Raw genomic sequence first — 22,592 nt, 5'->3', positions numbered from 1 at the left:
TCCCTAAATGTAATTTATACTCAAGAATAATCTGACTAACCTGATTTAGAACAGCAGGAAATAAGTTATGCTGCACATAAATGAAGCAGTAGTGTAATTTTAAATACTGCTTGCATAGTGAATGAGATTTTTAATATTTGCAAAATTTTAAAATCACTTGATTTATTATCCATGTGTTTATACTGACATTTTTTTGTCCTTTATTTAGTTGGGTCTACATTTCCTCTTACTGCCAGGGAAAAAAAACAGCTTTTTTCCCCCCTAGTAATAATACAAATGGTAAAACTTCTATTTACTTCCCTAAATGCTATTTTTAACATCTCTCTGTGTTTCTATCATGGACAGTCCAATTAATGGAATGAGTAGAATTTAGAAAGCATAGTGACAGATTAGAGATTAAATCTATAATTTAAAAATGTTAAACTGGCAAAATTTATATATATATTCATCCGGAATTTCCTTGGTGAGAAAGAGTCTAAGCTTAAAAGTCGTCATGATAAAAAATGAAATTTTACGTAGTAAATTCAAGAATATATTGAGACTTGGTTGTTAACAACAGATATTAAAATGTTGAAAAGTATATTTAAAATTTTTATGGGATGCTTGAAATGGAGTTTAAAATATTATTACTCACATTAAATGTTATTGCATGTAAAGTACATGCTTTTATTCTTTAATATTTTGTTTGAATAGAATTAATCATTTAAACATTAATATTAATAATAAAATTAAATCAACTTTACAGTTTTTGAAGTTGCAAGCTATACTGAATACTCGAAAATATATAGATATTTATAAAATGACATTGTAAGAATTTTAGATCAAATATTTAAGAATACAAAGGCTCCAATTGCAGAAGTTGGGGAAAAGGAAGCAAAGGGAATAGGGCATTTCAAGAATATGGGTTAACATGCAAAGTCATGATGTCCTGAGGCAGTAGGAGGGCATGGAGGGACTACAGAACGTCTTTTGTGGCTGGCAACTCCCTCCTATCTCATTTTCATTGGCCTGGGACACAGATGTAATTAGAGAAACCTGAGCCCTCAGCCTCTTTCCCCTCTTTTCCTATCTCTAACTCTGTCTTGGAGAACTAAGGGGTACCATGAGCAATTGTGTGAGCCCCAGTGGCTTTCTTCTCTTAGGGAACTGTGAGGAGGAAGATGGGGTACAGTGGGAGAAAGCTTTGTGGAATCTGGTGGAAGATAGTAATTGCCAGTGCAGTGAGTGGTGGAGGAACATGTCTGCAGCAGCCTGGATTGAAGAGTGGGTATTTATAGAACAGATGTTGGAGAAAGAGTCACTTCCCAGTAACTAAAAAGGTTGGCAAGCGGGTAAATCTAGTGATTGAGTAGTGAAGAAAGCAAAGTAAGAAGAGAACTGATTACTGCTACAAATGTGGGATGATAAATTATGACAACTTCTCTGTGGTGTGGTTAGCTTCTGCCTATTTCTCAAACCATGGTGGCAGGAAGACAGTTGGAGTTGGTGGTTGTTAGCATGTGAGACTGCCTTTTAAAGAGTATGCTTAGTGAAATAAGTCAGACAAAGAAAGATGTTACCTATGTTATCACTCTTTGTTATCACTTATATGTGAAATCTCAAAAATTCAAACAAAAAATGTGTATAATAAAACAGAAACAGAATCACAGATATAGGGAATGAACCAGTGGTTCCCAATGAGGAAAGGGAATAGGTGAGGGGCAAAATAGAGGTAGGGGATTAAGGGAAACAAACTATATATAAAATAAATGAGCAACAAGGATATATTATACAGTAGAAGTAAATATAGCCATTTTGTAAAATATAGCCATAACTTTAAATGGGTATAGTCTACAAAGGAATTGAATCACTATGTTTATGCATGAAACTGAGATAATCTTGTAAATAAACTATACTTCAATTAAAAATAATTGTTTTTTATTGTATTTTTCTGAATATTTAAAGTACAAAATGTGCATTGTTGAAAATTTTGACAACATAAAAATATATAATGTAAATTAAAATCAACTATAGTATCACCAAGATGGAACAATGCTTACTATGCCTCATCGTGTTTTGGACTCTCATTTAACAACTCTTTGATCCCATTGATTCAAGTGCTTATAAGACATATGCAGTGTACAATTCTTTTTTAAAGGAATAAATTTCATGGGAGTTCCCCAATGGCCTAGTGGTTTGGAATTTGGCATTGTCACTGCTGTGGCTTGGGTCTGATTCCTGGGCTAGAACTTCTACATGCCAAAGGTGTGGCAAAAAAACATGGAATAAATTCTACGTATTCTTAAGTCATATATTGTGTATTAGCACTGAATATGTATGAAAACAAAAGTATTATTAAACATGCAAATATTTCTAAAATCATTTTGTGGCTGGATATATCATATTTGATCAACTCTGAAATGCTATTAATCATTAGAGGTTGGAGTTCCCGTCGTGGCTCAGTGGTTAATGAATCTGACTAGGTACCATGAGGTTGCGGGTTCGATCCCTGGCCTTGCTCAGGGGGTTAAGGATCTGGCATTGCCGTGAGCTGTGGTGTAGGTCGCAGACGCGGCTTGGGTCCTGCGTTGCTGTGGCTCTGGGTGTAGGCTGGGAGCTACAGCTCTGATTTGACCCCTAGCCTGGGAACCTCCATATGCCATGGGAGCGGCCTTAGAAAAGGCAAAAAAATTATTAGAGGCAGAATTCTTATTTATAAGGTAACTATAGAGACCACCTGTTTTGGCTAATTGGCTTTCTTTTTTATGCTACCAGAATACCATCTGTTTTAGGTATTTTTAGGTTGAAAATACAGCTAATCATTAAATGCAGTGTCTGATATAATGCAGTGTACATGTAGATATATAATTAAATATTTTGAATAAAATAAAGATGAAAAATAGGAGAAAAAACCCTATAACTATCACTTGGAATTGTTTAACTGGTAAGGTGAAAATTCATCTTGAATAAAGGAAACCCCATCAAATTTAATGTAAGTTGGTAAAGACAACATTGAAACAAAGAGATTTGAGTTAGAATTCCCTCTCTGTCTTTTAATATCTATTTACCTTTTGGTAACTTAGCATCTTAGTTTCCACAGTGGAAAATGGGAATAATATTCGTTATGTTGCAAGGGGTATTGTAGGAGTCAATGGAGTGGGATCTACAAAAGCACAGAGCCCAGCGGCTAGTACATATTAACTGTTTAATAAATGTGAATTCTAAATAGTTATAATAATAACATAGTAGAGAATCGTGTCATTATTTAAAGATTCTAAATGGAGGTCAAGATCTGAGAAGAGTCAAGATATTCAAAATTATAATCCATTGTGTTTTAAGAGTAGAATTCAGAGAACTTTAACAGATTACTGTGTTTGAGGCAGCCCCATAGCCAGGGATCTTCAGAATGGCTTTTGTTTCCTGCTGGTAAATAGCTGTTTGGATAGGACCTGGGAGACCCAGTAGATCATAAGCCCCGTAAGACTTTAAAACTTACGATACATAGTATTTTTTTTCACCTTAACTGTACATTAGCATCACTTGGGTGCTTTTCAAAATACCAACACTAGGATCTTACCTCCAAAAATAACTGATTTCATTGGTCTAGATTTGGACTTAAAATCAGGTTTTTATTGCTTGCTTTTTTTTTAATTTCCCAGGTGATTTTTATGTGTCACTGCCTTAGTGTAAACTTAAAGCCTTGATATATAATTTCTGCCTCAGACAATTCTGTGACCAGAACATGACAAAATATTTCCTTCTCAATATTCTTTTCATATGAGATGTTAACACATTGCCCGGAACTAAATTCCTTCAGCATTCCAATTTAAAATTTTAGTGGATACAATGAAACAAGCAGGATAAAGGAAGAAAACAGTCACCATCTGTTTTAGACTAGTATATCAGTTAGTTTGTAGATGTCTTATATCTGACCCTGTGTGTATGTTTCATTTGTCATCCTGAATGCTTGAAGATCTTGATAAATAGACTCTTCAAGGTCAAGACATGAATGAAACTTGATAGCCTTTATAATTTGATTTTGATCCAAAATATTTTGAAATTTAATATCTAGCTTCAAAATAATGTGTTAGATGTTAATACATTTTTAATTCCTGAAATTTCATTAAAATTAAATATTATCATGGGGAAAAAAAACTAATGCCCCATAATAGTTGTCTCTATCTTGTTTTCAATCCCAAAATATGTTCAATTTTAAAGGAAAATTTATAACCTTTTATTCTAATGCTATTATTATTATTATTTTATTATTATTATTATCTTAATTTCTATTCAGTATTAGTTCTGTTAATTGAGATTCATGTTTTATCTTGATTACAAATGTGGGAAAATACCAAAATAATATCTTTGTAAATGCAGTAAAATATATACTATATCCAGATAATCCATTTATTTTTTGTTCCATCTGTTTTACTTCTAGGAAATTTGACAGATCTGTTGAAAAATGGCGACGGTTTCATTATGATATGAAGATATTTAATCAATGGCTAACAGAAGCTGAACACTTTCTCAAAAAGACACAAATTCCTGAAAATTGGGAACATGCCAAATACAAATGGTATCTTAAGGTAAGTTTTTGAGATCTCTTTTTTTTTCCAAATAATTTTTATCTTCACTACAACATCAGGGACACCTAGCTTCTTTTAAGTTCAGGTTGAGAAGGATGATGGGAATTTATAATTTCTGACTGTTGCTGTCATCACTATACATACTGGAGCTCATCATGATGAGAATTTTGGAAGACCCTGGGATGGACTTTTTGTGTTAGGATGAGAGTCTAGACATGACTGATTTAACTGATGATTTGCAAAGTGTAGATGAATATTTGATTCAGAGAAGAATCTTACTTCAGGAGGTCCTATAGCCTTGGGGCAATGTGTGTTTTTGCCTTATGTTGGATTTTGTCCAGGAGGAGAACTTGTGGTATACTTACCAATAATGTAGTTGCTAGAAATATCCATCATGATAAAATTATATTTCTGTTTCCCTATAGACAACTTGTGGTGATATAGAAATATTTATATACATTCTATTGACAAAATGCCTTCTGAGACTGTCTAGAGGCCAAAACGATGCAGAGTGAATTGGTAGTACTTATTGACTGTTTTATGGTTTTTGTTAATTGAAATGCAACATATGGATTATAACCAGCATATAGTTTAATTTCAACTTGTTATGTCTTTAGAGTATGCAGATAAAGATAAATTGGATTGTACAGGTTATAATTTAGGTTATAAAATACACAGCTTAGGTATAAAAATATTGTGATTATTACACCAAATCTTAAGCATGTTTGCAACATATTTTAGCTCAAATTGTTCATGTAGCAATTTTCATTCAAGTAGATTTGAATTATAGTCAGCTTTTTAATGCCAGAAAATACTGATTAAGACAGAAGAAAGTAAACGGTAATGTATTAAATAGTCCAGACATTTCAAAATGCTAGATTCATAAAAGCAATATCATATTCAACTTTACAATTCTCCATTCTCAAATGGTTTTGCGTAGCAAATATGCCTTCTGATATTAAGAAAGTAATCATTCAAGGAGTTCCCATCATGGCACATCAGAAACGAATCCAACTAGGAACCATGAGGTTGTGGATTCGATCCCTGGCCTTGCTCAGTAGGTTAAGGATCCGACATTGCCCTGAGCTGTGGTGTAGGTTTCAGACACGGCTTGGATCTGGCAGTTGTGTGGTTGTGGCACAGGCGGGCAACTGTATTTCCTATTCGACCCCTAGCCTGGGAACCTCCACATGTCACTAGTGTGGGCCTAAAAAGCAAAATAAGAAAAAGAAACCATTCAAACACCTGTGTATAAGCTATGTAAACATGGAAAATGAATGATTCAAACATCTTGTGTAATTATGTGTATATCAATCAAATTTTTGTACACATCATCATTGGCATTGAAGATAGATGAAATTTGTGGATTCCCAATCTGCTATCATACATAAAATATATTCTGTAATAGCATTAAAGTGAATTTTGAGCTAATTCAGCATTTCTAGGCCTCTGACTTAAAGGCAGAAATAATGTAAGAAATATAAAGTGTTCTTGGGGAGATTTATAAACCACTTGCCATTTTCAAAGATATCTGACTCATGGTAGGTATATATATTAATCTTTTTATTATAAAATATTATATGTATGTTATGAAAAATAAAACAATGTGGAAGTATATTGTAGGTATATGTATACCTTCGTTCTGCTCCATAGAGCGTGGTTTTTTTGATATGGATATTGGTATATATTTTAGGTTGGCATCTCACTTAGAGATGGATATAGAATGTTTATTAGGGAGTGCTTTTGGGCATTAAGCAATTGATTTATGATGTTCCTTGGTATAGTTTTCTTCATGTTTCTTATCCTAGAGGTCTTTTAAGCTTCTTAGATCTGTATGTCCCTCTTTTTCATCAAATTTAGAAAATTATAAGGCATTATTTAAAAATAATCTTTTTCTGCCCCCTCCTTTTCAGGGACTCTGATAATATATATTAGGCCACTCACTGATGTTCTTTTCTTTTCAGCCTTATTTTTTCTCTAATTCATTTTTACATAATTTCTGTTGTCAAATTGATTAACCTATTCTTTTACATAATCTAATCTGTAGTTAAGGTCTATTATATATTTTTAACCTAAGACATTTAAAGTATGATTTGGGTCTTTTTACATCTTCCATGTCTCTACTCAACATATGGGTCTTTCTTGAAAATATAGAATACAATTATAATAACTGTTATAATGCTTTTGTCTACTAATTCTATCATGTGGTAATTGGGTTAAAATTCAATTATTTTTTTTCTCCTTGTTATGAATGTTGTTTTCCTGTTTCTTTGGATAATTGGTAATTGTTGATTCAGAGCCAGATGTGAATTTTAACTTGTTGAATGCTTGATATATTTGTACAGATAAATATTGACCCTTGTGCTGGAAAACAATTAGTTTGCTTGGAACAGTTTGATCTTTTGAGTGTATACCTTTTACGCTCTGTAAGTTTTGAGCAGAAACAGCCTAAATCTTGGGTTAATTTTGACCTACTACTGAATCAATTCCCATCTACTATTTGATGCCCTGTGAATGATGAAATTTTCCACTTTGGCTGACAGGAACAAGTACTATCTCCAGTCATATGTGAGCTCTGGTGATTGTTCTCTTTATTCCTTTTGTTTAGTTCTTTCCCTAGACATTGGTAGTTTCTTCTCATATAGGAACAGATTGGGACTCCATCTGAAGACAGGAAGGGAGCTCTCTGCAGATCTCCAGTGTTTATTCTCTGCAAATCTGTCTACTCTCTGGTTCTCTGCCCTGTGACTCTAGTCACTTTGGTCTCCTTGGAGTCTCGGCTCCATCTTCTTAATTCAAGGAGACTTTCTGGTTTTGTGAGAATGACTTTGTCTTTTGTCATAGCTTGGAACTCTGTCCAGACAGAAAGCTGGGACAATTGTAGGGCTCACCTCATTTGTTTCTAATTTCTCAGAGATCACTGTCTTTAATTACCCAGTATCCAATGTCTTAAAAAAATTGTTTCATATATTTTCTTCATTTTTTAAAGCTTTTAGCCAAAAAGTTAAGTCTGGTCCCTGTTACTCCACCTTGGCCAGAAGCACAAGTCCAAAACAAATGATTCTGATGTCTTTTGATCCTTTAGTAATACAGTCTTAAAACTATATAATTTTTTTTTGTCTTTTTTGTCTTTTTGTTGTTGTTGTTGTTGCTATTTCTTGGGCCGCTCCCGCGGCATATGGAGGTTCCCAGGCTAGGGGTTGAATCGGAGCTGTAGCCACCGGCCTATGCCAGAGCCACAGCAACGCGGGATCCGAGCCGCGTCTGCACCCTACACCACAGCTCACGGCAACACCGGATCGTTAACCCACTGAGCAAGGGCAGGGACCGAACCCGCAACCTCATGGTTCCTAGTCGGATTTGTTAACCACTGCGCCACGACGGGAACTCCAAAACTATATAATTTTAATTGCCTTGAGAATGTCTAAAGGTCTCCACTTCTTGACACTGAGGTGTAGTTGAAATTGATGAACATTTTATCAATTATTTTCCCTTAATTGGATAGTTTTTTTCTGGCTGTACCTATGGTATATGCAAATTCCCAGGCTAGGGGTCAAATCAGAGCTGCAGGTACTAGTCTATACCACAGCCACAGCAACACAGGATCCGGGCCGTGTCTGTGACCTATACCATAGCTCATGGCAACACCAGATCCTTAACCCACTGAGCGAGGCCAGGGATCAAACCTACATTCTCATAAACACTAGCTGGGTTCATTACTACTGAGCCACAATGGGAAATCCTGGATAATGTTTTTAAAGTTTTTTTTTAAATCAAAGACATGAAAAAACTTTTATTCGTATTTCATTTACATGGTTAGAGATCAGGACCTTACTATAGAAAATACTCAGTTACTATATATGATTGCTTCAGAAAATAAGGAAGCTTCAGAAATTATAAAAGGTGTCAAGATCCATAGTAGGTTTTCATCAATGCTTTTCTAGTTTCAGTTCTTCATTCATAGTAAACAAGACTCTAACCTCAGCAAACTTCCCTGGATCCTTTCCAATCAAGAAGATGGTATCTTTAATTTGTACTTGACCTTGTCTTCCAGTTGATGGTACCTTGTATGATTTCAGTGGTGAACTCTTTGACAAGGCCTTCAAGAATATCCCCCAGCTAAGTATTAGGATTCTGATCATCCCCAAACCCTTACATTGTATGTTGTAATTCTTAAAAAAATTAAAGTCTTTTACCAGGTTAACTTCTGCACCCCCTCCACTTTCTTTATTTTCTTCCTCAAAGATGGGCTTTTCTTCCCTATCTTTTCAAGAACATTTTTATTCTTCAGGTCTGACCTTGATGTCTTGCCAGTGCTATTCAGACTTGGACTCATTTGTGTGGCTGGGGTGCCATGTTTGGAACAGAGCTGGAAGCAGTGCTAAAGTCTCCCCAAGTCATTGCTCAGAGACTGGAGCTGGTGTCATGACAGAAGCAGGAGTGTCCCACTTAAAAGGAAATCTGCATCACTGCTTCTATGGTTAGATCTGGATGAGTGTTGGGGTGATGTGATTGCTAATGGCAGTCTCAGAGGATGGAGGGAGGAAAGGGACTTTGTCTCCAAGTGGCGTTAGGAGTAAGCAGAAGCTGTCCTGAGCTTAGACATATGTCATCTTTTGGTTGTAATGTTTACATTACTTAACTTGATGATCTGTCTTTCCTTGAAGCCCAGAGTCAACTTGGGATGAATGGCCATTTCCTGAGATTCTTTGTATATCTCAGATACCTGCCTTACCTACTTGAAGTAATTTTGCAAAGGAATATTAAAGGCAAAGACATCACCCTGAGGTATGAAGCAAATGCCAGTGAAAGCCCTATGTCCAGTGTCATCCTGGAACCAGATTACAAAATAGAAACTTGAATCTGTCACTGTCTCCTCTGCTGGTATCTGAGCAGAGAGCATCCCTGATACTTGATACTTGAGTTGATGTAGGCAGTGATTTTAAAGTGATGAGCAGTCTAAGCAGGTTGGTCTGAGTTTCAGCCTTTAGCCACTATTGGAGGCCCTGGGAAGAATCCAGTAGACACTGACATCCAGCTTCATGTGCAAGACAAGCCTTGTATTCTGACTGGGCTGCTGTCTTGGCTTTGCTCTCCATGCCTATTAAGTTCCCTTTAATCTCTAGATTCGTTCTTTCTTCCTTTTTAAAAAAATGTATGGCCATTTTTTTTAAGTTTTTTACTTAGCCTACTATTTAATCATTGTATACACAAAATAAGAACAGGAATTCTGGATGTCCAGGGAAAAGTTTTTCCAGCTAAGGAACTGTGAGTGAGATAACATATCTTCTCAAGAGTTAGTTATTTTTCACCTGGTGATTAAAAGTGTCCAAAATCACACACATACACATATACATAGGTGCACAAATACACATGCACATAAAACACCTGGGGTTATCTTTACATTTTGGTAAGTTTCGGAAAAAGGGTCTAGAAAGACAGTGTAAGTACCTCCATTGATAAGAGTGGTGGAATCTGTGGTAATTTCATCTGTCTTGGTCATTGTCATTGTGATTGACTAATAATAAGATAAAGATTTTAATTTTTCTTTTTGTCTTTTCTGTCTTTTAGGGCCGCAGCCATGGCATATGGAGGTTCCCAGGCTAGGGGTCAAATAGGAGCTGTTGTCTCCAGCCTACACCACAGCCACAGCAGCCAGATCCGAGCTGCGTCTCTGACCTACACCACAGCTCATAGCAATGCTGGATCCTTAACTCAGAGCAAGGCCAGGGATTGACCCCGCAACCTCATGGTTCCTAGTCAGATTCATTTCTGCTGCACCATGACGAGAACTCCAAGATTTTAAATATTTGATGAGAGTTTATTTTTAGAAATTTTTATTGGAGTATATAGTTGACTTACAATGTTGTGTTAGTATCTGATGTACATTCTTTTTTTTACCCAATAGGTTATTACAAACTATTGAGTAGATTTCCCTGTGCTGCACAATAAGTTCTTGTTAATTATTTTTATTTTAAACAGTAATGAGTATATGTCATTTCCATCTTTCCAATGCCTTCCTTCCCCATATAGTTTCCCCTATAGTAATCATAAGATTGGTTTCGAAATCTACGAGTTCACTTCTGTTTTATAACCAAGTTCTTTTGTATCATTTTTATTATATTCCACATATAAGTGATAGCATGTTTGTCTTTCTCAGACTTATTTCACTCAGTATGATAATCCCTAGTTCCATCCATGTTGCTGCAAATGGCATTATTTCAATATTTTTACAGTTGAATAGTATCCTGTTGTATATATGTACCACTTCTTCATTATTCATTCCTCTCTCGATGGAATTTTAGGTTGCTTCCATGTCTCAGCTATTGTAAATAGTGCTGTAATGAATATCCAGGTGCATGTATCCTTTCAAATTATGGTTATCTTTTTTCTTTTCTTTTCTTTTCTTTTCTTTCCTTTTCTTTTCTTTTCTTTTCTTTTTATTACTCAAATGAATTTATCACATCTGTAGTTGTATAATGATCATCACAATCTGATTTTACAGGATTTCCATCACACAACCCAAGTACATCCACCCACCCCCCAAACTGTCTCCTCCAGAGATCATCAGTTTTTCAATGTCTGTGAGTCAGCATCTATTCTGCAAAGAAGTTCAGTCTGTCCTTTTTTCCGATTCCACGTGTCAGTGAAAGCATTTGATGTTGGTGTCTCATTGTGTGGCTGAATTCACTTAGCATGATAATTTCTAGGTCCATCCATGTTGCTAAAAATGCTGGTATTTCATTCATTTTAATGGCTGAGTAATATTCCATTGTATATATGTACCACCTCTTCTTGATCCACTCCTCTGTCGATGGGCATTTAGGTTGTTTCCATGTCTTGGCTATTGAAAAGAGTGCTGCAATGAACATCAGAGTACATGTGTCTTTTCCAGTCATGGTTTTCTCTGGATAGATGCCCAGGAGTGGGATTGCTGGATCAAATGGAGTTCTATGTTTAGTTTTCTGAGGAATCTCCATCCTGCTTTCCACAGTGGTTGCACCAATTTATAATCCCAACAATCCCAGTGTAACAGGGTTCCTTTTTCTCTACACCCTCTCCAGCACTTATTGTTTGTAGACTTTTTGATGATGGCCATTCTGGCCAGGGTAAGGTGGTACTTCATAGTGGTTTTGATTTGCATTTCTCTAATAATGAATGATGTTGAACATCCTTTCATGTGTTTCTCAGCCATCTGTATGTTTTCTTTGTAGAACTGTCTGTTTATATCTTTAATCTAGTTGACTGTAGGTGCACCGGGTTAATTCTGGGCTTTCTATCCTGTTCCATTGATCTATATTTCTGTCTTTGTGACAGTACCATGTGGTTTTGATGATAGTTGCTTTGTAGTATAGTCTGAAGTCTGGGAGCCTGATTCCTCCAGCTCCATTTTTCTTTTTCAGGATGTCTTTGACTATTCTGGGTCTTTTGTGCTTCCACACAAATGTTAAAATACTTTGTTTGAGTTCTGTGAAAACTGTCCTTGGTAATTTGATAGGGATTGCATTGAATCTGTAGATTGCCTTAGGTAGTATAGTCATTTTGAAAATAGTAACTCTTCCAGTCCAGGAGCATGGCATATCTTTCCATCTATTTGTGTCATCTTTGATTTCTTTCATCAGTGTTTTATAGTTTTCAGAGTACAAGTCTTTTGTCTCTTTAGGTAGGTTTACTCCTGGGTATTTTATTCTTTTGGATGCAATGGTAAACAGGATTGCTTGCCTAATTTCTTTTTCTGCTCTTTCATTGTTAGTGTATAGAAATGCCATCGATTTCTGTGTATTACTTTTGTATTGTGCGACATTGCCAAATTCGTGGATGAGCTCTAACAGTTTTCTGGTAGGGTCTTTAGGATTCTCTAGATATGGTATCATTTCATCTGCAAATAGTGATAGTTTTACTTCTTCCTTTCCAATTTGGATTCCTTTTATTTCTTTTACTTCTCTGATTGCTGTGGCTAGGGCTTCCAAAACTATGTTGAAGACTAGTGGCGAGAGCAGATATCTTTGTCTTGTTCCTGATCTCAGCAGGAATTCTTTCAACTTTTCACCATTGATAATGATGTTCGCTGTGGGTTTGTCATATATGGCCTTTATCATGTTGAGGTAGGTTCCCGTTATGCCCACTTTCTGAAGGGTTTTTATCAGAAATGGGTGTTGGATTTTGTCAAAGGCTTTTTCCGTGTCTGTTGAGAGGATCATATGGTTTTTCTTCTTCATTTGTTAATGTGGTGTATCACACTGATTGATTTGTGGATATTGAAGAACCCTTGCCTCCCTGGGATAAATCCCACTTGATCATGATATACAATCCTTTTAATGTATTGTTGCATGTGGTTTGCTTTGATCTTTTCTATGGATTTCTTTGTTTCTATTTCATTGATTTCTGCTCTGATCTTTATGATTTCTTTCCTTCTACTAACTTTAGGTCTTCTCTGTTCTTCTCTCTCAAGCTGCTTTAGATGTAAAGTTAGCTTCTTTATTTGAGCTTTTTCTTCTTTCCTGAGGTGGGCTTGTATTGCTGTAAACGTTCCTCTTAGAACAGCTTTTGCTGCATCCCATAGGTTTTGGAGTGTCTTATCTTTGTTGTAATTTGCTCATAGGTATTTTTAAATTTCCTCTTTGATTTCTTCAGTGATCCATTGGTTGTTTAGTAGCATGTTGTTTAGTCTTCACGTGCTTGGTTTTTTTTTGCAGATTTTTCTTGTTATTAATTTCCAGTCATATAGCATTGTGGTCAGAAAAGATGCTTGATATGATTTCAATTTTCTTAATGTGACCGAGGTTGATTTGTAGCCCAGGATTGTGTTATTTTTTTATTTGTCCCTTTAAGGTTGTTAGCAGTTGCCTTATATATTGTGGTGAATCTATGTTGGGTGTGCCAATATTTCAAAGTGTTATATCTTCTTCTTGGATTGATCCTTTGATCATTACATAATAACCTTCTTTGTGCCTTAAAACATTCTTCATTTTACAGTCTACTTTTTCTGATATGAGTATTGCTACTCCAGCTTTCTTTTGATCCCCATTTGCATGAAATATTTTTTTCTATTCTCTCACTTTCAATTTGTATGTGTCCCTAGAAGTGAAGTGGGTTTCTTGAAGACAGCATATATATGGGTCTTGTTTTTGTATCCATTCAGGCAATCTCTTGCCTTTTGTTTGGGGTGTTTCATCCATTAACATTTAAGGTAATTATTGATATGTATGTTTTTATTGCCATTTTATTCATTGCTTTGGATTTGTTTTTGTTGCTCTTTTGTCTTTCCTTCATTTCTTGTTCTCTCCCCTTCTGGTTTGATGACTATCTTTAGTGTTCTATTTGAATTGATTTTTCTCATTTGTTTGTGTATCATTTATAGATTTTGGTTTTGCAGTTATTCTGAAGTTTTGATATAAAAGTCTATATGTATATGAGATTGTTTTAAGTTGTTGTTCTCTTAATTGCAAGTTCATATCCAGTGTCCTGCATTTGTACCCACCTCTTCTCATGATTTCTGATTTTGATGGTATAATTTTGCATGGATGATTTCATATCTTTACTGTACATATTCCTTTACTGATGAGCCTCGTCATTTGTGTTATTTTTGTTTCCTGTTGCTGTCTTTTCTTTTCTGCCTAGAGAAGTTCCTTTAGTATTTGTTGTGTAGCTGGTTTAGTGTTGCTGAATTCTCTAAGCTTTTGCTTCTCTGTGAAGGTTTTGCTTTCTGCTTCAAGTCTGAATGAGAGCCTTGCTGGGTAAAGTAATCTTGGTTGGAGGTTTTTTCCTTTCATCACATTAAGTATATCATGCCACTCCCTTCTGGCCTGCAGAGTTTCTGCTGAAAAATCTGCTGATAACCTTATGAGGGTTCCCTTGTATGTTACCTGTTTATTTTTGCTAGCTGCTTTCAACATTTTCTCTTTGTCTTTAGTTTTGGTCCTTTTGATTAATATGTGTCTCATGGTATTCCTCCTTGGGTTTATTTTATATGGTACTTGTTCTTCTTGGATTTGAGTGAGTGGTTCCTTCCCCATGTTAGGGAAGTTTTCGGTTATTATCTCTTGGAATATATTTTTCTGTCCCCTTCTCTCTCTCTCTTCTCCTTCTGGCACCCCTATGATATGGATGTTGGTGCATTTAACATTGTCCCAGAGTTCTTTGAGGCTCTCTTCATTTGTTTTCAATCTTTCTCCTCTTTTCTGTTCTGCATCCGTAATTTCTACTAATCTGTCCTCCACCTCACTTATTCGTTCTTCTGCCTCCTGTATTCTGCTGTTAGCTGCTTCTCCTGAATTTTTTATTTCAGTTACTGTATTTTGCATCTCTCCTTGTTTATGTTATATATCTTGTATCTCTTTGCTCAGTGTTTCCTCTAAGTTATCCATCTTCGCCTCCAGTTTATTTCCAATGTCTTGCATCATTTTCAGCATCATCAATCTAAAGTCTTTTTCCTGGAGGCTAAGAATCTCCCCATTGCTTAGCTGATTTTCTGGGATTTTTCCTTTCTCCCTCATCTGAGTTATAGTTCTCTGTCTTTTCATTTTTTTTAGGTTTTTGGTGTGGTGACCTTTTATAGATAATAGACTTGTAGCCTTTCTTACTTCTGGTGTCTGCCCACCTTGTTGCTAAAGTCAGTGTGGGGGCTTGCTTAGTCTTCCTGATGGGAGGGGCTGATGCCTGCCAATTTGTAGGTGGAGCTGATTTTAATCCCTCTGGTGGGTCAAATTATGTTTTTTTCTGGATATATGATGTGAAGTAGGAATGCTGGATCATATGATAGTTCTATATTTAGTTTTTTAAGGAACCTCCATACTGTCCTCCATAGTGGTTGCACCAATTTACTTTCCCACCAACAGTGTAGGAGGGTTCTCCACACCCTCTCCAACATTTTGCTTGTAGACCTTTTGATGATAGCCATTCTGACTGATGTGAAGTGATACCTCATTGTAGTTTTGATTTGCATTTCTCTAATAATTAGTGATGTTGAGTATCTTTTTTTTTTTTGGCTATCTGCCTATCTTCTTTGGAGAAGTGGCTATTTAGATCTTCTGCCCATTTTTTAAAAATATAAAGCTGCATGAGAAATTTGTATATTTGTTGGGATTAATCCCTTGTCCATTAAGAAATAGAATGTAGATGGTGCCTTTTGGCAGCAGACATATTTGTTGCTGTGAATAAGTAATGATCACTTTAAGGAAAATCATCCATCAGCCCGTATGCTAAACAAACATATAGGGGGATACACTGGAGTTTAAAGTCACATATGGATAATTTTCAGCAAAGATATCATCTCTATATATGAAATAAAAAAATAAATGGGTACATTTTTTAAGCTTGTCTAGGAGTTCCCATTGTGGCTCAGTGGTAACGAACCTGACTAGTATCCATGGGGATGAAGGTTTTACCCTCGGCCTTGCTTACTGGGTTAAAGGATCTGGCACTGCTCTGATCTGTGGTGTAGGCTGCAGATCAACTCGGATGCTGCATTGCTGTGGCTGTGGTGGAGGTCAGCAGCTGTAGCTCCAATTTGACCCCTAGCCTGGGGACTTCCATATGCCAAAACCAAAAAATAAATAAAAATAAAAATAAACTGGTTTATATCATCTTCTATCAAACTGCATTTTATTTATCTTTTTAACTCGAAAATTGTCCTATTGACACATGGGGTGGTAATTCAAAATAAAGTGACTGCCAATACCAGGATTGTCTCGTTTCATGGCACTCAACTATTTTTCTCCATCACAAGTGAATAATAAAATTTAATATATGAATTAATATTTTTCAAGATATTCCAAAAAATATGTCATGCCACTATGGGTAATCTCTTTAAAAACATCACATTTTTTACATGAGAAAATATTAGTCATGTTACATGCCACTAGAAATTGCTTTGTTAGTAAACTCAATTATTTATGTATCTCTTAAATATTCATTAAGAAACAGTAATTGAGTGCATATGCAAAATTTTATCACCCACAAAAGTATTGACATGCCACATTAGACCTAGTACAAGTTTAAAAGACTGACTTAGATGTTGGAAGCCACATTCAGAAAGTTTGCATTCAAATCCCAGATCCTTTAGCTCTTTTAATAGCTGCAGAATTTTGTGAAATTGTCTTAAGTCTCTATGTCTCTGTTTTCTCTTCTACTAAATAAAAAAAGTAATAAAGATTAAATGTGCTTAAAGTACTTTAGAATCACATTCTCCACAAAATAATTACTCTTTAAATGTGAGAACTTATTATAACTAACCATACTTCTGAACTGATTAGCCTGTATCTATAAGAACAAAAATGAATAACATTCATCCCAAACATCTGAAATACAGATTGAATAATCAGGCATTTTTGATAAAGCTTATTTTTATGACTTATGACATTTTCTCAAAGTATAGGTCTTGGATTAGAAATTGAGGAAAATTTCAGTTAACCAACCAAATCTTCCTCAGAAAGCTTACATATCTGTCTACTTTTTAGAACTAACAAGAATAAATGTTAATAGGAATTTTCAAAGGGAAAGATAAGAACTAAAGAAAAATTATGAAAATAATGTTAAATCATCTAGTGACATAGTTAATTGGTGTGCCAACAGGTACCTTGACTGAAAACAAAAAAGTGAAAATCATAACATGCCCTAATGTTTAGCTCTACATGTCCTAGAGTTAAAGAAATAAATTTTAAAGTATGGGCTATTATTTTAAAGAAGTCGAAATTTCTTGAGGTTTATAGTAGAAATAATAAAAATCACTATTACTTTGAGTATTTAGAAGAGTGGAATAGCCATGATATTAATGGAAATGGAACCCAATTACTTTTTGGAATAGTACTGCTTAGTGAACCATATTAAAAATTAACAGCATTCCCAAAGTTTTGAAAAGGTCTGGGCAGAGCTGTATTAGTAAACAATAGCTTGTAGGTTGGGGGGGGGGGCGGGCATTAAAGCCCCTGCTTTTCTGCAAAAAAACAAAAAACAAAAACTAAAACAAAAACAAAACAAAATTAGCAGCACCTTCTAAGGAATATTATCATGATCAAGCATGAAACCTGAAAATCTTAAAATTCTACTCGAAATTAACCTAAAGAAAAACACAGAAGTAGGACTGTTTAGATGAAACTTTCTAAACTTTAAATCACTGAATGGTAAGCAAACATAGGGAGTAAAACAGCAATGTGTTATTGTGACATTAGTTAATTGCCATTTTTATGCAAAATAGCATCTTCTTAAAGTTAATTAGTCTCATGGTATATCTTTCAATATTACTGTGTTTTACTCCTCCATTATATGCTAGAAGTACAATATATTTTTGGGTATTGCTATAAATAAATTATATGAAAAACTGTTTACTTTGTAATATAATGATAAATTTTAATTCATTGTAATTAAGAATACGTAAATCAACATGGATTAAGGATGTCATATTGTAGTGTTTATTTTCACCATTAAATCAAAAAAATTGTTTAAATTCATGTTATAGTTAAGCAAAATATACTTTTTCCTTTCTCAAGTTGGAAATTTGCATGGAGAATGGAAAATTACATATAAAATGTATACTCATAACACAAGAACATTACTGTGATCTCTGAGATGAGGAAATAAAGAAAAAAAAGGGCACTGGTGTCTTGGAATTGGGGAAGATAAGGCAAAGAAAGAAGACTCCAAGAAAGTCAAAGAGAAGCTTGGCTGCTCTTCAATTCTGCCTTACCTGGGCTATTTGTGATTGAAGAAAATTCTAAAGCATGTTGAAAGAACCCAATTCTTACAGTTTAGATTCAGAGAACACATTGAAGCTGAGTAATTCTTGCCCAAAAATTTGAGATAAGTGAGTCTATAAAAAGTTATCTTCCTCTTAATGCAAATACCCAGACTTTCTAATTCTTTTCACCCTGCTTTCTGAGCTTGCATCCCAGAAAGCCCTCAAGTAGTAGGTGCCATCACTGAAAAACCATTGGCTTTCCCAGAAACATTGCTGAATGGATGTGCATAGGTCACTGACACTGTCTGCTGTAGTGATTTTTTGTATTTTTATTTGGTTGTACTTTAATAGTTACTTGGTAATCTACTCCCCCAAAGGGCTCTGTTGGAGATAACTGACTTTGAATTAATATGGATTAAATCGAAGGCTATCTAGATAAAGGCATATGGTGTAAAAGACCAAATTGAATACAAGTATGTTTTCTATATAGTCAGTTTTTACAGTGCTGATTTTACCAGCTGTATGGTGAGTTTGACTGCTTCTTAATGGCCACACTGCTGGGATTTGAATGCTGATAGAAACTTTGATGGAAAAATCATTTGTGTAAAAATTTCTGCCATCTGTTGCTCTTCATTGGGACCGCAATGTTAAGAATAATTCATAGTATTGCTGGCCCTTTACATTTCCCCAGCAGTATTAAAATTTCGTAAGATTTTGTTTGGTGGTCACTAGAGGATGTGCACTAACATAAGAGAATCAGCCTGAAAATTTACTGCAAAGAAAATATGTCTCTAGCCACTTGCTTTAGGCTTACAGTGATGTCTAAGTATGAGAATCCATCTTAGAGTAAGATTTCCAGTGTTATATTAGCTGATAGTGGCATGAGATTTCAGTCTCTGACTATAGTTAAACAGCTGGGCACTTCATTCTTACGTAAATGTTTTTGGCTTTTTATTGCTGCATAGATACTCCTATATAACTTCTTGGCTCCTATGCATCTTTTCAGAATTAGTAATAACAGATTTATTGGGAGCTTGGCAGAGTGCAGAAATTCAGAGAGGGGCTCTAAATTATTGCCTATCAAATGTGACTTTCATAAAATCAGTATGTTAAGGGATTGGATAATTTTAGTGACTTGTTCTTAAAGTTCTGTTGCTCAGCATGGTATGTTTAAGAAGATGAAAGATTGCTGTACATTATGGAAAAGAAGCAAGAATCAAATCTCTAACTTACTGTAATAGCTACAATAGTAAATACTTTCTTAAAGCACATGAAAAACATATCATCCCTAAGAGACCCTCATTCTTAGAGTAAGAAATTACCAGGAGAGTAAGAATCTTAAAAAAAAAGTGAAGCATGCATGCAAATTCCAAATGGGAAAGACACCTTGCTTACATCAACATGGAAGCAATGTGAAGCCGAAATTATTTAAAGAAAAAAAGATTAACCTTTATCCCCTATGTCCTAATCTCTCCCTCAGGACTCTTGACTTTTGTATACTTCTCTTTACTTACATATGTCTGTGTTCTGATGTTATTTTCTTAGGTATGCCTTTTGTAAGTTCTCCTCTTTTAAAGAGATTACACACACATGCACACAGGCTTAATTTCTCCCCAAATTATCATGCTTTACTTTATAACATTGTCAATTGCTGAAATTGTAATATATGTTTACATGTTTATTATCTGTATTTGCCACTAGTATGTAGATCTTGCAGGAATCTTGTCTTTCATGGTCACCAGTAAAACCTCAGTACATAGAACAATCTCTTTGCATAGAGATTATAACGAATAATTGGATAAATGAAAGAATTTTATTTTTGTCATATTATTCACTTACATGAACTATTTTTAATCTCGTTCTTTCTACCATGTTTACTCCATCTCATAACCCAAAAATTCTTCCTTACATGGAGTTGCCCTCTCTTCTTCTTTGTACATAGTACTTGAAATTCTCATATTTGCCGAGAATTGAGCAATACGATGGCTTCATTCTCATAATCTGCGAGTGTATCACTAATTTAAGTCCATTCAACAAATATTTAGTGTGAGCCTACTGTGTGCAAAGCAGATGCAGTGCTTTTTAATAGGTATGTAAACTTGGCAAAAAGCCTCCTTTCTCTTAATAAGCTCATAGCTTCATATATTCAGCATATTAAGTCTGAAGCAGAAACACATGGTAATGTGTAAATACTCCTGAAAGTCCTGGAATCAGCCTATAGAAATGGGAGTTGTTTTTTTTTGTTTGTTTTGTTTTTTTGTTTTTTTTTTTCAACAGTAGCTCTGTCCCTTAGTCTTTCTTGACACTGCTCCATTACACCTCTAGAATTCCCAAACTCAACTGGGAGAACAAGATTTAGGGAAGGAGAAAAGAGCAATATTGTGAAAGGAAGCATAAGGAAAGCTAACTATGAACAAGTCATACAAAGAGAGTGAAAAACTGTTCTGACATGAGTTGTACATTTTGAACAATGATAAAATTGACAAATTATAGTACAAGAGGCCTGTTAACAGATGAGTTGTTTCAGGATGAACTATTCATCAATTGAAGAGCAAGTATCTAGTCATAAGAATGGTAAATTTTACTACTGTGTAACCAAATTATAGGTACAAGCCAGAGACCAGGATTGTTTGTAAAAATAATAGTTAATACTTTTTTAAAATTCTTATTCTTTTGTGAGTCTGTAATTGACAGATCTTTACTGGCAATGTATTTTTATTAAGGTATTCTAATCAAAACTAATAAGGAGGAAAGATTCAGGGACATAGATAACTGAAAAATTGTAGGTAAGTCTCATATGAATGCATATCTGTGTGGTGGCATATTTTCCTTTGAATTTTTATTGGCTTACTATTCATTTTTATTTGTCAATACATAATTTTAATTTATAACTTTACAGTCCTTGAAGTTTTAGTTTCCTCCTTGTCCTAGCTTTAGTCATTCATTTTACTTAATCAAACAGTTTTGAGTAATATTTCAAACTGAAACAAACTAATGTATCTAGAACTCCACATGGAACATTGAACTGGTTATTATTAGGAGTAAATATCTCACCAATGACATCCTTTGAATGTCTGGCAGTTAAATAAATTTGATATAATACATAGACACTAAATATTATTGACCTTATGAATATTAAATTCTTCAGAAAAGGAATCTTACAGGGCCAAGTCCTGCCAGCCACACATTTTAGCAAATGTAGCGTTATTGTAATTCTACCAAACTTTTTTTTTTACAAATTACCTATTGCTACTTTCTGGCTACAAAGGCTGAGATTATCAGAGAGACTTCCTGGCCTGCAAAGGCCAAAATATTAACTATGTAGCTTTTTTACAGAAGAAAGTTTTAACTGTTTTTTTAGAAGATAGGAGTTCCCATCATGGCACAGCAGAAATGAATTGGACTAGGAACCATGAGGTTGTGGGTAGAAGATAGATTAATAAAAATAGATTAATATAAATTTGTAGTAAAAATGCAAGTGTCCTTCTTACCCTCTCTTTAAAAATTATTTGTTACTTGAGATAACAGAGAAATAGACATCAGCCATGGTTATCAAACACAATTAAAGTCATGGTAACAAAAAAGTAAATCAAAACAGATTTGTTGTTTGAGTCAACTTTCAACTCTCTAAGATAAAGATTATGATTAAAAATTAAAAAAAAAGACATTAGAGATTTTAAAGTCACTTAAATAGTGTGTTGTGGAGTTAGTCATTTTGACAAGTCTATAGGAACTTTTCACCTTACTCATAGTAACACCAGGTCCTCTTTAGTACCTGAGCAGTTTTCATGGGATAATAAATTAACTAGTCTGTCTAAGAGAGTTCTAGAGGTTGTTTTGCAAGAACCTTTCTCCCGTCCTCTCAGTGGTCCTAAGCTTGGCTGATCACATTCTTTCTTGAGACTTTTAAACCTAAAGTAGGAGATAAGGTCATAGTTCATCCATTCTAATGGATGAGCTGCCCTTGCTGTGAGTACCCTCTGGAGTTCTGATTGTTCCAAATCTGATTCTTTGATTTTTCCCTTCCATCCTGTGAACCTCTCCATTTCCTTTCTTTTCTTTTCTTTTTGTTTTTTGGTTTTTGTTTTTTATTTTTGCCATTTATTGGGCCACTTCTGGGGCATATGGAGGTTCCCAAGCTAGGGGTCGAATCAGAGCTGTAGCCGCCAGCCTACACCAGAGCCACAGCAACACGGGATCCGAACCACATCTGCAACCTACACCACAGCTCACTACAATGCCGGATCCTTAACCCACTGAGCAAGGCCAGGGATCGAACCCGCAACCTCATGGTTCCTAGTCAGATTCATTAACCACTGAGCCATGACGAGAACTCCAAACCTCTCCATTTC

General features: G+C 35.1%; 1 protein-coding gene and 2 pseudogenes across 25 annotated transcripts in view; 1 reads left to right on the top strand and 2 right to left on the bottom strand.

Moving 5' to 3' along the window:
• DMD (dystrophin) overlaps positions 1 to 22,592 on the top strand; it is a 2,611,869-nt gene that overhangs the window by 1,442,271 nt on the left and 1,147,006 nt on the right. For all 25 annotated transcript variants that reach the window (XM_021079543.2, XM_085006422.1, XM_085006420.1 and 22 more), the window contains 1 exon segment: positions 4,418 to 4,565. In XM_021079543.2, the coding sequence (XP_020935202.1) occupies positions 4,418 to 4,565 (148 nt within the window).
• On the bottom strand, positions 8,472 to 8,901 carry LOC110257832 (transcription initiation factor TFIID subunit 13 pseudogene; annotated as a pseudogene).
• Positions 8,898 to 9,468, bottom strand: LOC110257713 (adaptin ear-binding coat-associated protein 1 pseudogene; annotated as a pseudogene).

This window comes from Sus scrofa, chromosome X (assembly GCF_054392235.1).
Source record: "Sus scrofa isolate SSC_HxYL_T2T_F1_AM1 chromosome X, Sscrofa_HxYL_maternal_Yorkshire_Landrace_v2.0, whole genome shotgun sequence".
In the NCBI taxonomy this organism is placed as follows: Eukaryota; Metazoa; Chordata; class Mammalia; order Artiodactyla; family Suidae; genus Sus; species Sus scrofa.
This window is presented reverse-complemented; position numbering and strand designations above follow the sequence as displayed.